At 43.0% G+C, this 17,462-nt stretch overlaps 1 protein-coding gene across 1 annotated transcript in view; it reads left to right on the top strand.

Moving 5' to 3' along the window:
* The window catches only part of GALNT6 (polypeptide N-acetylgalactosaminyltransferase 6), a 66,743-nt gene extending 49,627 nt beyond the window's left edge, over window positions 1–17,116 (top strand). Inside the window, 5 exon segments of the mRNA XM_083169462.1 lie at window positions 1,108–1,308; window positions 10,340–10,471; window positions 11,346–11,447; window positions 12,492–12,650; window positions 14,218–17,116. Of these exon segments, the coding sequence (XP_083025588.1) occupies window positions 1,108–1,308; window positions 10,340–10,471; window positions 11,346–11,447; window positions 12,492–12,650; window positions 14,218–14,331 (708 nt within the window). The 3' untranslated portion in view covers window positions 14,332–17,116.
* Window positions 17,117–17,462: the final 346 nt, after the last annotated feature.

The following is a 17,462-nucleotide window of genomic DNA, read 5'->3' as shown; positions in this document are numbered from 1 at the left end:
CTGGCTGCTGCTAAATGTAACTTATGTTTGTTTGTTTATATGTTAGGTATGTCAAAGGTATTGATGTATGTGTATGTTTTATAGAATTTTATGAGAAACGACCAAATAAAGATGAATAAAAAAAATAAAAAAAAAATAAACGTCTGCCGAAGCGGCGGAGCGCTAACTCCCCCCTCCGGCAATGTCTCCTCCTGGAGATAGCTCATCAGTTTACACTGATGCGCCGTCTCCTTCCCCCCCGGCCGGCTGGACTGGACATGCGCGGGATCTCGCTAATCACGTGAGATCCCCAGCACAGCCCAGAGCCAACAGCAGGGACAGCGCTGTCCCTGCTGTTGAGATAGGGCTTCGCCAGCCTGCTGCTGGCCAAGCCAAAACCAGCATCGGACGGAACGGTCAGCGATGCTGACCATACATTCGGCCTGCTATCATTTAGATAGCAGCACTGATATGGACAGGGTCGCATAGCGCCCCTTTCCTTTACCGCACGCTGGCTCCTTCATACATGGGGGAGAACGTGTATCAGTGCACATAACGTGCGCTTATACCCCTTCTCCCCCATATCGCCAGGTCATACATCTGCCCCAATGTCTGGCTCCTGGTCACTGATGAGGAGCCTGTAGTATGGGGAGAGTCTGTGGGGGCACCCCAGCATCCGGAGTACTGGGTACACCTACAGAGTGATGAAGCTTGGTGGTGTCATGAGGTCACATCCCTTCCCAACAAGGACTGAGTGTGTTTTAGGCACAATTGGTGGCACCAACCAGAGTCACAACACTGTATCTAGCCATTTATTAAAACTCCATTTATTAAAACTATTAGAACCATACTTGTTGTGCTGTACAAAAACAAGGCTGCTTTCATAAGACACATCCAAATATATATTTTATATACAGTACATAATCTATTATACGGTACAAGCTAGTTTACAGTGTTTACACTAAAAACATGTATTTTGGTTGAGTGTGCACTTGTAGAGTAAGATGCATACAGAGGTAGATAAAACCCTTATCCTCTATGCAAGCTTCTTTGGAACTTTAAACATAACCGAGACCAGCACGATTTTATTGCGGTCTGTGATTTAATGTAATCCTAATCTCTTCATAGGTCTGGCAATGTGGTGGGCAGCTGGAGATCATACCTTGCTCAGTAGTTGGTCATGTGTTCCGCACTAAAAGCCCCCATACCTTCCCCAAGGGCACACAGGTGATCACTAGAAACCAGGTGCGTCTGGCTGAGGTCTGGATGGATAGCTATAAAGAGATCTACTACCGAAGGAATCAGCAAGCAGCCAAAATGGTGCGAGAGGTAAGTACAAAGAGCTGCTCTATACAATGTACCTATTGCTACACAATGTCTGCTACTATTGCAGTATCTTTCAGGGACAAAGTGGAACATTTAGTATGAGTATAAGTATGTGAAACCAAAATGATATGTTTCAAACTTTCTGGATATGGACAGAGAGAGCTGTGAAGACAGAGATTGGAGGTAGGAGCAGATAGGGACTAATGCTGGGTACACACCAGGACAACAAGGGTCAGATCCCATCAATCTAGATCCAATTCCAACCGATTGGATGTAGATTGTGTGGTGATTGGGCCCTTTTCTGTCCTGGTGTGGACCGATACCGATCCGATGCGCGGTCCCGCGGGTCGGTCGTTATTCAGATCCTACCAGCAGCAGGTAGGATCTGGAAATGACCATACTCCCAGGTGTGGGTGGCCATTGTGAGCGGATTGGAAGAAACACTGACGACCTGCTCACATCGTGCATTGTGAGCGGGTCGTCCTGGTGTGTACCCCACACAGTGCTCTGATGTTATACATCCTGAAGACTGGGTCGCCGTACCCCATAACGTTGATGGGCTATATGGAATAAAGAGTCCACTTTTGTTCACCTGCTATTAGACTCCACGCATGGTTACATTTACCATGTCATGATAGCAGCATTGTTTTAAAGCTAGTATTTTTGACCCAACATTTGTCAAATCATGAGAAAATGTTAGGGATGTGCATCAGACACTTTTTGGGGTTTTGGTTTTAGACCTCGATCTCCTTTTTGTGTTTTGAATCTGGATTGGTTTTGACAACCTTTCGGGTTCTGTATTTAAAAAAAAAAAAAACAACAACCTAAAAACAGCTTAAATGAGAGGATTTAATACAGTATTACTATCCTCAATAACATTAATTTTCATTAATTTCCGGTCTATTCTGAACCCCTTAAAGCATACAATATTGTAAGCCAAAAAGTTGCACTGAGGTAGCTGAATGACTAATCTAAGTAACAGTAGTGGGCAGCACACTTAGCAGCACCCCCTAGACTGATACTGCACACTTAGCAGCACCCCCTGGACTGATACTGCACACTTAGCAGCACCCCCTGGACTGATACTGCACACTTAGCAGCACCCCATGGACTGATACTGCACACTTAGCAGCACCCCATGGACTGATACTGCACACTTAGCAGCACCCCATGGACTGATACTGCACACTTAGCAGCACCTCATGGACTGATACTGCACACTTAGCAGCACCCCTGGGCTGATACCGCACACTTAGCAGCACCCCTGGGCTGATACGGCACTCTTAGCAGCACACCTGGGCTGATAATGCACGCTTAGCAGCACCCCTGGGCTGATAATGCACGCTTAGCAGCACCCCTGGGCTGATACTACACTAGGGGGGCTTAGCAGCACCCCTGTGCTGATACTACACTAGGGGGGCTTAGCAGCACCCCTGCAGTATATAAAAAAGGCAGCATCCCTAGATTTATATGGCACACTGGGTAGAACTCCTGGACTTCTAGGGGACACCGGGCAGTATCCCTGAAATGATATGGTACACACACATATGGGTGTACCCTGGATGATTCACCCCTGCTGCACACTCCAATATGGGGGGAGGAGGGATAGTCCTGTGACACTTTCACACCTCAGAAAGATGTAGGTCAGATCTCAACTACAGTCCTTAAGGTGCACTAAATACATCACGTTTTAGTTATATTCAGGCTTCAGTTCAGATGGATAAATCAAACTAACTGATGTACAAATTAAATCACCTGTGCTCAAGCATGAATATCACTAAAACCTGGGGCGACGATGATCCCGGTACTTTCCTCTTTTTCCGCTGGACTCCGATGCAACGCTACCTGCAGGCAAAACAGGGGTGGGGAATCCCCCTAGAGGGGGGGCGAGGGGATGCTCATCACAGGCACTACTGGCATCAGGATACTGGTACCGGCACCTGTAAATGAACACAAGTCACCTCCTGCTCCCTAGGGCAGGGCAATATGCAAACTCACCTGTGGCTTAAGGCCCGCGAAACCTGCAGCCAGAAGCCGTCTTACGCAACCTGCGACCTAGCGCCGGATCCTTGCAATGCGCAACGTGGCGCCTAACGCCAACGCAACCTAGTGCCGGATCTTCCGATGCCATGGCCTAGCCTCACGCAACCTGGCGCCTAACTGCGCAACCTGCGACCTAGCGCCGGATCCTTCAATGCCACAGCCTAGCGTTGCGCATCTTGGCGCCTAATGCCCACGCAGCCTGTGACCTAGCGTTATGCAACCTGCAAAGAATACAATCTGCACAGGGATACAATTGCATGAACAAAAGAACAGCATACAATACACAGTGCCAAATAAAATGGTGCAATGCAAGCAAGACAACATTATTATTATTATTATTATTATTATTATTATTATAATTTTATTTATAAGGCGCCACAAGTGTTCGCACCAGAACAATAGGGAGGGCTTACCTCCCTCTGGCTGCTACCAGCTGCACCACAGTAGCGATCCCTGAGTCCACGGCCTGCTGCCACAGACCTATTACTGAGAGACCTCAGACCTAGGAGGGTCTGGGCCTAATACACCAGTAGGCCTGAAGGGCCTAACCTAATGCCCAAACACCAATGGGGCTAATGCCCACTCTAGCTCACCCTAATGTCCCCACGGGACTAGTGCCGGAGTACTGAGCCACAGGCCTGATACCTGCAATTGGCCACGGGCCTACTGCCCGAACGCCTGGTGATCTAGGGGGACACAGGGGTTGCTGGCCACTTAAAAGTAGAACAAACAAGAAAAAGAGAACAAGTGACCAGCGCTATACAGATATTCAATGAAGTATATCTTTCCTGGAGTGAATTTCTGTTTTCTGCAGAGATAAATCTTCCTGATGTCACTTGGAAATGAACTTACAATAGCGTTCAGCTCACGCGTGCCCGTAAAAGTTTCTTTGTAACACCTTCATACAAACAGGAAAGTCGACATGCACTGATAAAACGACATGGAGTTGACTTACATAAGGATTCAGTCTCGCGTACACCTCAAGGTATCTTTGCCTTAATTAGATCACCGCGGACACCCAGGAACAGGTAACAACGTGGGTTTATTCACAGATTCACAGGTTAAGGGATCCACAGCATACACAGACACAGAACAGAAAAAGAAATCCCAATGGAGGCGATACAGATGGATGTAACGTCGGCGGCGGCTTCCTCCGTGCAGTACGGTTAGCTGCAGACAAACCGGGTTGGAGGTCCAGAGGTAGTGGGTAACGCCGTGCTGATGAATTCCACTGTTGCTGCCGGATGGGATAAACAAAGTGGACGGCTTGATCAACGCGTTTCGGATAGTCTACGCTATCCTTTTTCAAGATCTGCCGCTATGTTCACAGGGGGCTGTTTTTATAGCACACCTGTGTAAGTCACGTGATTCTTGTACAGCCAATGGTTTGGAACCTGTGTCCGGCTAATAACTGCTAGTATCATTCTAGCTAAAATACCATGCTATACAATATACATTCATTTAATTACACTCAGTGACAATGGATAAAAAGTATTAAAAATTATTAAAATACATTTATGCAAAAAATATACACGAAAATACAAAAATACAAAAATATAAAAAGCGTATAAAATTACATATAAAAATAGAAAAAATATGTATTGCACTTATATGGATAGCAGCATGTAAATTGCACACTAACTGGCTAACAACTCATTTTTTAGCCGGACATTTGAGGGAAAAACGGGAGAAAGAGAAAATGAAGTTAGTAATATATTCCCCCAAACATATAGGTTTATATCAGCCATTTGTACTCGTAATCCACATTTAATCCATGTGGAACCATGGTATTAAGTGTGAATATACACTTCATTTCTAACTTAGCTAAGCGTTCTTCTAAGTCATTCCTTCTCCAACTGGACTTGCAAATTTTAATTCCACAGAAAGACTTGAGTCCTCTAATGTCACAATTATGTTTTTCCTTGAAATGTAAGGAAACATTATGCAATTCATGGCCTTTTTTTATGTTTCTAGTATGTTCAGACAGGCGGTCTTTAAGATGTCTACCCGTCCGTCCGACATACTGTTGGCCGCAGTGACATTCTAACAGATATATCACATTCTTAGAATTGCATGTAATAAACTCATTAATGGAGAAATTTTCATTATTAGCATTAGATTTATATTCCATAATTTTCGGTGCAGTTTTACATGCTTTACACATTTGGCACATGCCACAACGATAAAAACCCTTCGATAATACACGGGTAGTGCGTTTAGGTACTGTTTGGGCACTTCTAACCAAAATATTAGTAAGGTTGTCAGCCCTACGGTATGTGAATCTTGGTCTGGATCCCACAAAATCTTGTAATAGGGGATCTCTAGTGAGAACACCCCAATGTTTCTTGATCAGTCTTTCAAGTTGTGTGTGTTGGGAAGTGTACTTAGTTATAAATCTCACTTCCCGACTTTCTGACTTAAATGTTTTATTAGTGTGGGTAGGAAGAGTAGCATGATTTTTATTATACGCTTCACATACCCAGGACTGATTATACCCCTTTTGGAGGAAATTCTCTCTCATTTCCTCTGCCTGAACTTCATAATCGCTGGTATTTGTGCAATTCCTTCTCAGCCTAAAAAATTGGCTGGAAGGAATACTTTTAATCCAGTTCGTGTGGTGATTACTTTCACTGCTTATGTACGAACAACAGTCCGTGGGTTTTGTGTAATTTTTGGTGCAAATTTTCAATTCCTCAATAAAAATGGTAAGATCAAGAAAGTTAACAGTAGTAGGACTTATAATGTAGGTCAGTTCTATATTTTGATCGTTATTATTTAAATAAGAACAAAACTTCTCTAAGGTGTGTGGACCCCCCCTCCAGACGAACAGGAGATCGTCTATGTAACGAACCCATAGCACCAGGCTGGCACTCCATGGGTGGTCGGACCAAACTTGTTGATCCTCCCACCTAGCCATAAATAAATTAGCATAACTGGGTGCCAGCCTGGTGCCCATCGCAGTTCCTGCCGTCTGGAGGTAAAAGTCACCCTCATACCAAAAAAAATTTTTTTTAAAATCATTGAAATACCCTCTAAAATAAATTCTTTTTCTTTTTCCTCTATTTTAGCTTTGGTAAGATGGTGATCTGTGGCTGCAATCCCATGGTGGTGTTGGATTATGGTGTATAGAGCTCTTACATCAGCTGTAACGAGTAAATCACCATCCTCCCACACCACTTCTGACAATTTTTGGATAACGGCCGCTGTGTCTTTTGTATAGGACTTAGTGTTTTTAACCAGAGGTTGGATCTTAGAATCTATGTAATGAGATAAATTTGAGGTAATGGATCCCACCCCTGCCACTATAGGGCGTCCGGGGGGATTTACTGTGCTTTTATGCACTTTTGGCAAGATATATATAACAGGCATAGCGGGGTGTTCTATGTTAAGATATTAAATCCCCCCGGACGCCCTATAGTGGCAGGGGTGGGATCCATTACCTCAAATTTATCTCATTACATAGATTCTAAGATCCAACCTCTGGTTAAAAACACTAAGTCCTATACAAAAGACACAGCGGCCGTTATCCAAAAATTGTCAGAAGTGGTGTGGGAGGATGGTGATTTACTCGTTACAGCTGATGTAAGAGCTCTATACACCATAATCCAACACCACCATGGGATTGCAGCCACAGATCACCATCTTACCAAAGCTAAAATAGAGGAAAAAGAAAAAGAATTTATTTTAGAGGGTATTTCAATGATTTTAAAAAAAAATTTTTTTTGGTATGAGGGTGACTTTTACCTCCAGACGGCAGGAACTGCGATGGGCACCAGGCTGGCACCCAGTTATGCTAATTTATTTATGGCTAGGTGGGAGGATCAACAAGTTTGGTCCGACCACCCATGGAGTGCCAGCCTGGTGCTATGGGTTCGTTACATAGACGATCTCCTGTTCGTCTGGAGGGGGGGTCCACACACCTTAGAGAAGTTTTGTTCTTATTTAAATAATAACGATCAAAATATAGAACTGACCTACAGTATAAGTCCTACTACTGTTAACTTTCTTGATCTTACCATTTTTATTGAGGAATTGAAAATTTGCACCAAAAATTACACAAAACCCACGGACTGTTGTTCGTACATAAGCAGTGAAAGTAATCACCACACGAACTGGATTAAAAGTATTCCTTCCAGCCAATTTTTTAGGCTGAGAAGGAATTGCACAAATACCAGCGATTATGAAGTTCAGGCAGAGGAAATGAGAGAGAATTTCCTCCAAAAGGGGTATAATCAGTCCTGGGTATGTGAAGCGTATAATAAAAATCATGCTACTCTTCCTACCCACACTAATAAAACATTTAAGTCAGAAAGTCGGGAAGTGAGATTTATAACTAAGTACACTTCCCAACACACACAACTTGAAAGACTGATCAAGAAACATTGGGGTGTTCTCACTAGAGATCCCCTATTACAAGATTTTGTGGGATCCAGACCAAGATTCACATACCGTAGGGCTGACAACCTTACTAATATTTTGGTTAGAAGTGCCCAAACAGTACCTAAACGCACTACCCGTGTATTATCGAAGGGTTTTTATCGTTGTGGCATGTGCCAAATGTGTAAAGCATGTAAAACTGCACCGAAAATTATGGAATATAAATCTAATGCTAATAATGAAAATTTCTCCATTAATGAGTTTATTACATGCAATTCTAAGAATGTGATATATCTGTTAGAATGTCACTGCGGCCAACAGTATGTCGGACGGACGGGTAGACATCTTAAAGACCGCCTGTCTGAACATACTAGAAACATAAAAAAAAGGCCATGAATTGCATAATGTTTCCTTACATTTCAAGGAAAAACATAATTGTGACATTAGAGGACTCAAGTCTTTCTGTGGAATTAAAATTTGCAAGTCCAGTTGGAGAAGGAATGACTTAGAAGAACGCTTAGCTAAGTTAGAAATGAAGTGTATATTCACACTTAATACCATGGTTCCACATGGATTAAATGTGGATTACGAGTACAAATGGCTGATATAAACCTATATGTTTGGGGGAATATATTACTAACTTCATTTTCTCTTTCTCCCGTTTTTCCCTCAAATGTCCGGCTAAAAAATGAGTTGTTAGCCAGTTAGTGTGCAATTTACATGCTGCTATCCATATAAGTGCAATACATATTTTTTCTATTTTTATATGTAATTTTATACGCTTTTTATATTTTTGTATTTTTGTATTTTCGTGTATATTTTTTGCATAAATGTATTTTAATAATTTTTAATACTTTTTATCCATTGTCACTGAGTGTAATTAAATGAATGTATATTGTATAGCATGGTATTTTAGCTAGAATGATACTAGCAGTTATTAGCCGGACACAGGTTCCAAACCATTGGCTGTACAAGAATCACGTGACTTACACAGGTGTGCTATAAAAACAGCCCCCTGTGAACATAGCGGCAGATCTTGAAAAAGGATAGCGTAGACTATCCGAAACGCGTTGATCAAGCCGTCCACTTTGTTTATCCCATCCGGCAGCAACAGTGGAATTCATCAGCACGGCGTTACCCACTACCTCTGGACCTCCAACCCGGTTTGTCTGCAGCTAACCGTACTGCACGGAGGAAGCCGCCGCCGACGTTACATCCATCTGTATCGCCTCCGTTGGGATTTCTTTTTCTGTTCTGTGTCTGTGTATGCTGTGGATCCCTTAACCTGTGAATCTGTGAATAAACCCACGTTGTTACCTGTTCCTGGGTGTCCGCGGTGATCTAATTAAGGCAAAGATACCTTGAGGTGTACGCGAGACTGAATCCTTATGTAAGTCAACTCCATGTCGTTTTATCAGTGCATGTCGACTTTCCTGTTTGTATGAAGGTGTTACAAAGAAACTTTTACGGGCACGCGTGAGCTGAACGCTATTGTAAGTTCATTTCCAAGTGACATCAGGAAGATTTATCTCTGCAGAAAACAGAAATTCACTCCAGGAAAGATATACTTCATTGAATATCTGTATAGCGCTGGTCACTTGTTCTCTTTTTCTTGTTTGTTCATTGCATTTGGGTTTTAGGCGTAAACCCACTACAAGAGACCAGCTGCAATTAATTATCCAGCGCTTAGTACACACATACCTTTTTTCTTTCCAGTACACTTAAAAGTAGAACCCCACCACAAGGCAGCAGATGTGGCAGCAGAGAGGAGTGGAGGAAGATTCAATACGGCGTGTCTGCTGGAGCCGCTTCTGGCTACGGTGGCATCCACACGGCGAATCTTCCTCCGCTCCTTACTGCTGCCGTGTCTGCTGCCTTGTGGCGGGGTTCTACTTTTCAAATCTCCGCCAGCGTCAGACGCCGGGCGAGGGGAGGAGGGCAGCGTGATGGGCGCTGATTGGCCCACCATGGCTGCTCCCTATTGGTTGCTCCTTCAGGAGCCGTCCGAAGCTGGAGCCTGCTGTCGTGCTGTACTTCCTGCTCCGGTGCTGGGACCGGAGAAGTTGTCCCAGCACCGGGGCATATTTCTACATGATCTCTATAGGGGCATGGCATTCCTTTTATCAGCAATTTGGGGGCATGTCCAACGCTCTCAGAGGTGCTGGGCAGCCCCACCTCCCTCCTTGCAATGTAGAGATCCCGTGCCCATGGCATTTGTTGCAGAGCTGAGATGGGGTCATTGCTGGCTCTCCCTAACCCCCCCCCCCCACCCACAGGACACTGCAACCCACTGCAGGCACAGCGGAACAGTCTGCAATTAGCGGGACTCTCCCGCTGTAACCAGGACAGTTGGGAGTTATGCAGGTGGGCATGGGCAGAATGTGCCCATCACATTATCTGTATATCTGCGTACGTGTGTGCAGTGGGAATACATTATTATAACATTAGATTAGTGAACATACAGATTAAGCAAAGTTGTTGCCTTTTACAGCATTTTCCATTTGCAACAAATTAACCATCAAGTGAAGAGACACTGGAATAACTGCACGAGGTCATAATGTTGCAGAACTCTGCTTTTCTTCTACTGACCATTTTTACACATTTGTGGTTACAGAATAATTTTGGGGACATTTCTCCAAGGATGAAACTCAAAGAAGATCTGAAGTGTAAAAACTTTTCATGGTATCTCCAGACTGTTTACCCGGAAATGTTCATCCCAGATCTCTCGCCAACATATTACGGTGCAGTAAGTATCGGATGCAGTATTTCCTAAGCCCAAAATATCTATCTATCTATCTATCTATCTATCTATCTATCTATCAATCATTTGACCTGACTAAAGTGCTGCAATAAAGGGCACTGAAATGCTGCCTCCATCTTTGCTGCTGTAAAGTGGCATAGGGAGGCGTGTACCAAGCAATTGAGGTACATCACACTGCACCTGGGTTGGGATCATATGGTCAACACAGTCGACATGGACACAGTTTAAAGTGAACCGCATCCCCTCACAGCCCTCGCTATTTGCTGGGACCGGTGCCTCGCTACGTGCGACAAACTATTTTATTCTCCCACCACGCCCTAGTGGATAGTAGGGCATGAAATACCGCCTGTCAGCACATGTCAGATCAAAAAACAGTGAAAAACCGCATGTCGACCTTGTGACTGTCGACCTAGACACTGTCGAACTATTGACCTGTCGAACTAATGACCTTTCAACCTAGACCCATGTCGACCTTTTCCCATGTTGACCTAATGGTGTTCACCTAATGACTGTCGACCATCATGCTGTAGACCAAATAACTGCATCCCAAATGTATATACAGGTTGAGTATCCCTTATCCGAAATGCTCGGGACCACGAGCCCCTATGGTTCCACAGCGGCCTTCAGGATCCTCTTCAGTGGCATCTTCAGTCCCAGGGTACATTGCGTGGTCACACAATGCACCCCTAGGACTGGAGATTTTGCTGAAGAGGATCCCGGAGGCCGCCGTGTGCATTGGGAGACGAGGTAAGTATGAAAAAAAAAACACGGTTTTTGGAATATTTTGTCTTTGTGCATACACGGATGAGGGAGACCCGACCTGTATTTTATTTTCCTAATACTGAACTCTTTCTTCTAGATTAAAAATGAAGGATCCCAGAGCTGCCTGGATGTTGGGGAAAACAACCATGGAGGAAAGCCACTGATTATGTACCCTTGTCATGGGATGGGAGGAAACCAGGTACGCACATGTGACACATATGCAGAACCCAAGGCTTCTGTATATATAGGGGGAGAGAGAAACTGTGTGAGGAGTGATTTGCTGGTATCTTTCTTAACTGGAAATGTGGTTCCATTACTGTTATGGCAGGGAGGGCGACCGTTGTTTTTTTTTTCTTTTGAGGTAGCTTTATGCGAAATGCAACAAGCATCGTAAAAAACTTGCGATGATTGCTGCCAACCTCTGCATGCATATCGGCGTTTACTAACACCGTATGCATGAAGTATTCTGCAAAGGATGGTAAAGCCGTCCTTTGCAATGATAGAACTTCCGGGTTCTGAACCCAGAATCCTATCTGCGCATGCATCAAGAGACGCACGCATCACCGGGATCCTGGGAGGGATTTGGTTGGATCCCTCATTGCAGGGGAAGTACGATAGAAGTCCATAGGCTTCTATGTGCAACGCTGATTTTATAATTGCGTTGCACATTACATCCAAGCCCTGCAGTGTAACACATTCCAGGCTTGGTGTATATAGGGGCTGTGGCCAAGCCTCCAAAAATCGCATTTTTGTAGGTTTGGCCGCATTTTTTACTTTGCTGCATCTTGCCCAATGACTTCTCAGAGAAGGTAGTGTATATGTCAGAGGTGGCAGAGGCTAAAGCAGTAAAGCAATCTAAACAGAACCGATTGCTCCAAGTCTAGCACCCCAAATGTTCTGCCTGTAGTCAGTCCAGCTTTTGCTCTATGGCTACAGTGTTCTACAACATTTTGGAAGTTTGGGGTTATATTTACTATTGCATAGGTTTATCTTACCAATTTCTTTTCATATTTGCTGTTATGAGCTGTGCCCATTGTCATGCAATACTTATTTTTGGGACAACAGTGACACCTGGAGACTACTAGAAGTATTAATCATTGATTGTAAGAAAAATAAAACCAAAGCTTTAATATTAAACAAGAAGTTCTAACATTTTATTTTATTTTTCTTGTCTTTTAACATAACCATTTTTGACACCCAAGATTTATGTAGCCTAAATGATCACAATGCTTGTGTTTTTCAGTACTTTGAATATACCACACAAAAGGAACTCCGGCATAATATAGGAAAGCAACTGTGTTTGAATTCCAAATATGGCCCAGGTCAGGTGGAGCTCAGAGAGTGCCAGTACAAGGGAAAAGGGACAATGGTTCCTGGAAATGAAGAGTGGGAGTTTACAAAGGTAAAGTATACCACATTCTCCTTTTCATTGTCATTTTTATTATTTTTATTTCATTGGCATTTTTATTATTGCAGTGCACACAGGCCCTTTGGTCCAGGGGGCCCACACTGCACAGACTGCACCCATGTGTTATTACTTAGTTTGGGGGAGTCCCACTTTGGGGGCTGCGAGAAAAATCTCAGCCAAAATGGAGATTGCGCAATAGTGAAATAAGTCTCCCAAACATGGCGCCATGCCATGTTTCCGGAGACATTTGAATGCGCGGTAGAGAGCCTACTCTGGTACCATGTGCCAGAAAGAGAATTGGTGTCCCCTCCTGCCACCATACTTTACGCAGGACAGTGTGTGCCAAAAGGAAGTGATCTTGTGTAAATGAGTGTGGTCACACAGTATCCCCAATTCAAATCATGCACAGAAGTGTCCCTTATTCACATTAGACCACACAGTAGTATCCCTTATTCACATTACACTGCACAATACTGTTCCTTATTCACATTACACTGCAAAAGTGGTGTGCCTTATTCACGTTACACTGCACAGTAGTGTCCCTTATTTACATTATGCCAACATTAGAGCCCCTTATTTACATAATGCCACACAGTAATAGTGCCCCTTAAAATGTATACATAATGCCACACATTAGTAGTGCCCATTACACATAATGCCACACATAATAGTGTCCCTTATATGCATAATATTACTGCCTCACAGTAATGCTGCTTACACATTTATTTCCTTACATATTGTGCCACACTGTAGTAGTGAGGGCAGTGCAAGGATACATTACTACTGCTGTGCTGTCTGATTCCTGTCACGGGCTTAAAGTGCATCCATCTTTATCTTTCTCTGCCAACTTTTGTGCCCAATGCTGATTGAATGGCTCCTGAGAGCTGAGCATTGTGGGACTGGATTATGAAGAGACCTCATAATATCTCTATCTGCTGGAAGATGGCACAGGAAAGGTGGAGCACACAGGACAGGCAAACAGCCCTACCCACTGTAATGTATATTATTAGAAGTGCACCTGGCAGAGAAGGAAACAGATTTCCAATTACTGTTCTATATTGAAGCAAGTGCCAAGCACTCACAGATTGCGGTGGCAGCTGGTTCTCCTCTGCACCACCCTAGTCACAGCTATGAAGGTGATGGCAAATTATAAGCCACTTTGGGCTGAGGAGAGGCTAACTGCAGTGTCCTTAAATGAGATTAATTACAACAAGTCTAGGTGTTTGGAAAATATCTCCCTCCACAGTGCCTTCTTAATTTCCATTCTGATGAGTTTGTTAGTTTGTGAGAGGTATCTTTAGCTCTTATTTGGAGTCAGACGTACTGTAAGCCCAAATGCAGGCGCACCAAGCAATTTTACACAAACTGCTCATTCAGTGCACCAAGCATACAGTGACAGTGCCTCATCCAATTGTCCTTAGCTCTGAGACATGCGTATCCAGTTCTCCATGCTATTCAGAGGACTGTGTTTGATGAATGGAAGCCCATTTCATACAAATCTTTTACATCTGTCATGGGGCTGGTGTATGTGTAACTTGACAAAAAAAATTTTTTTTTCCAGGAACGCTTACTGAAAAACATTGGTTCTAATTTGTGCCTAACCTCTCGTGGAGAACATCCAACCACTACAGAGTGTAATCATGGGGATGTACACCAGCGATGGGGATTCAGCTAAGCCCTATAGTCAATGACTGCAATTGAGGGCTCCATCTCTGCAGTGCATTTCAAACTACTGGAATCTCAAGATAAAAATGACCACATCTTTAGGTTTCTTCCACCTAAGAAACCTTTACTTTTTTTTTGTCTTCCATTGAAACGTTTACATTTTACATTTTAGAAAGTGCCTTCAAGAAAGAGCCAATAACCAAATGAAGATGATTTCCGAAAAATATTTGCGCAACTAAAGCAGAACTCTGAAATAAGCCTGTCCAAATTAGAAAATATGAGAGATACTAGGATGAACTTGATGGTTTAATGATACAGTATGTTGTGATTTGGACCAATTTGATTTGCACTAGCTGCGCACCAACATTACACTACATTTGTACATTATACCATTGTTAGTCATGTCCTAAAACTAGACCAATGGTTTTATATGTAGCAATGTTCAAGTCCTGATGGTTATCATCTAGAGCACACCACCAAGTATCTTTGCAGTTGGTGCAACAACCAAGATCATAAAAGTTTATAATTAACTTCCACAGCAGCTGAAAGGCTACGAGTGGGATACGTCTGTTTTAGAGCATATCAATATGTCCCTCTGAATGCACTGTGGAGGTGTTCCACCTTGGATTATGCCATCTCTACCGATGGGTGTTTTATAAACAGTCTTCAGATGAAATGGCATTGGTGCTTTCAGTGCAAAATTCTTTCTACAGGATGAACATACATTCTAACCCCAACAATGCTGCAAGATGACTTCTACAAAAGAGAAATTACTGAGAAATGCTGTGAGGACATCTATATTTGCCACCAAAAAAAAACAATTGTCTCTTTCACTTTAAAAAGCCACTTTATGAGTCGCCAGGATTGACTTTTAGTACCTTTTTATATTTAATAGTGCAGGGTTAAAAAAAATGGCGTCTCTGGGACAGAGGAAACCCTTTGAGACAATTTTTGTCTGCTGACTTTTTGAAAATCCTCCTGTAAGTCTGTATTTGTCTTATCTGGTATAACTCTACAGTATGTGTGTTTGTAGATAACATGTGTAAATGGCATCATAAAACGGATGGCGTAATGTTTTTATAGGAAACCTCAAACAGGGAAGTTCCCTGGGATTGTTTTTTTAGTTTTAAACAAATCGGTCAATAAGCTGTGATTGCTCTGTGCACCTATTGTATAGTTATATCCGAGGCCTTCAGTTTGTGGACTAAACCAATGTTCATGGGGTTGCAGTCTACCAATTTACTAATCATTAATATTGGGTCATAGGGGTCAATCTTGTTAGCCACGGGTTCCTTCATGGCGTAAGCGCGGCAGTATTCAGCACTTACGTTTCCTCCGGAGAGATTTTTGTTTTGAAGCACAGATATTTGAATCCACAAGTCCGGGGCTAGATTGGGCTACAAGAGGGGTGAATTACAGTGCCATTTCCAGTGTTTCGATGCTGTTGCAATGGCATCTTACCCTTGAACCCCATACAGTGCCTCCGTGAGATCACTGGTTCCTAATAAATTGGTATGATGCAATTTCAAGACTATTGGACCAGTCGACAAAATGGCTGCCATCCAATCTGTGCAGGTGACAAATGCCCTATAATTTTATTGTTGTGTATTTCCTTATTACAGCAGAGATGCATCCCAAAATAGGAAAGCAGTGCCTTGGGACAAAAAAAATAATAATACATTGCAGTTTTACTTTGTCTTATTTTTAATGTTTTTTTATTCTTTCTTTACTGTGTTTTAGGATGAAGGGTTGTTTTGTTTCCTCTTTAATGAGGATGGTGTTTAAACACAAGACTAAATCACTGTGACTTGATCAATGAATTTGTCAGCAAAGGCTGTGCCTAAATTAGGCTTCTGTCAAGTGGGCAGAATGTCCTACGTAATTTTGTCTATTTATAATTTTTAAATCATTGTGTACAGTATTGTGGCAATTGGTTACAATTCTGGTCGGTTAGTTAAAATAAATGCCCTTTACTATTGTGTTAAAGATGACTGCACTGTAGTTTGTGTGCGTGATTTTTTTTTACCCCCATTATGTTGAATTACCATGTCAGAGTTTTGAATGTTAATCATACAAAATGTGAATTTAATGCAAATCTATTTTTCCTCTAATATTTGTAATTTTAGATTTTATAATGGGTCATATTATCCACTGCTGTCTACAAACTGTTCTAAATGTACCTATACATCTCCTTCCATTCAGTTACAAAGTGCAGAAGGATGAACATTTTAAATGCCAACCTGGGTAAAGGGCAGCTGTCCAGTTGGAATATATGTCTGCTTGGTTTGTGATGTGGCTCCCTTTTGACTCAGAGGCCAGCATGTCCAAAACCCTTCACATATTCGGTTATTGGGGTTTTTACCTCCTTTTTGCATGCTCTAATGCCTGCCCGCATGCTCAGTGGTGCACGCAGGGGGGTTTCTGAGTGCCCAGAAACCCCCAGGAGTCTAACGGTCCTATAATGAAAGCTGAGGGGCCCCTCTTTCCATGGGTACAAGAATTTTAAAAATCGGCCCTTGGGAACCGGAGATATCTGACTTCAAAGCAGTGGTACCCATCCAAGCCTGTTAATTGCTCTTCCTAGTCAGATATTTCAGGTTCTGTCTGACGTAGAGTTTTCCTGAGGGTATATTTCAAAATCTGGGACTCTCCCCCTTTGATGGATACTAGCTTGTCTCTACTGTGCCCATAACTAGAGATATCAGCCTTCCAGCAGCTGGTTACTGCTCCAGCTCCACACACCTGGTATGTAGTTTTATATACTCATTAACAGATTGCTCTGCCTCCTGAAGTCTGATCCCCTAGTCCCCAATACCATTTTGTAGGTGGGATTCTCTAGTTTTTAATTCCATTAAAAGCTAAGAAATCTATTTCCGGGAACTGGAGATATCTGCAGTCAAGCAAGCTGTCCTCCCACCAGAAAATTATGAATAATAAACCCACTCACTATACACCCCTCCTCTGCATATTACATATCCTCTACCACCCTGGAAGTTATGTATCAGGGCCCCTTCATTCAGCCCAATGCCCCCTTCTCCCACCCCATCTCCCACCATCTGTGCAGTAAAGGGGTAATTAGTGGAAATTACTGATCCAGGCCCTACATGCTGAGCAGTTGATATAATACCGCCTACCACCTGC

Source organism: Crinia signifera, chromosome 2 (genome assembly GCF_055691185.1).
Source record: "Crinia signifera chromosome 2, ASM5569118v1, whole genome shotgun sequence".
Taxonomy (NCBI): Eukaryota; Metazoa; Chordata; class Amphibia; order Anura; family Myobatrachidae; genus Crinia; species Crinia signifera.
This window is presented reverse-complemented; position numbering and strand designations above follow the sequence as displayed.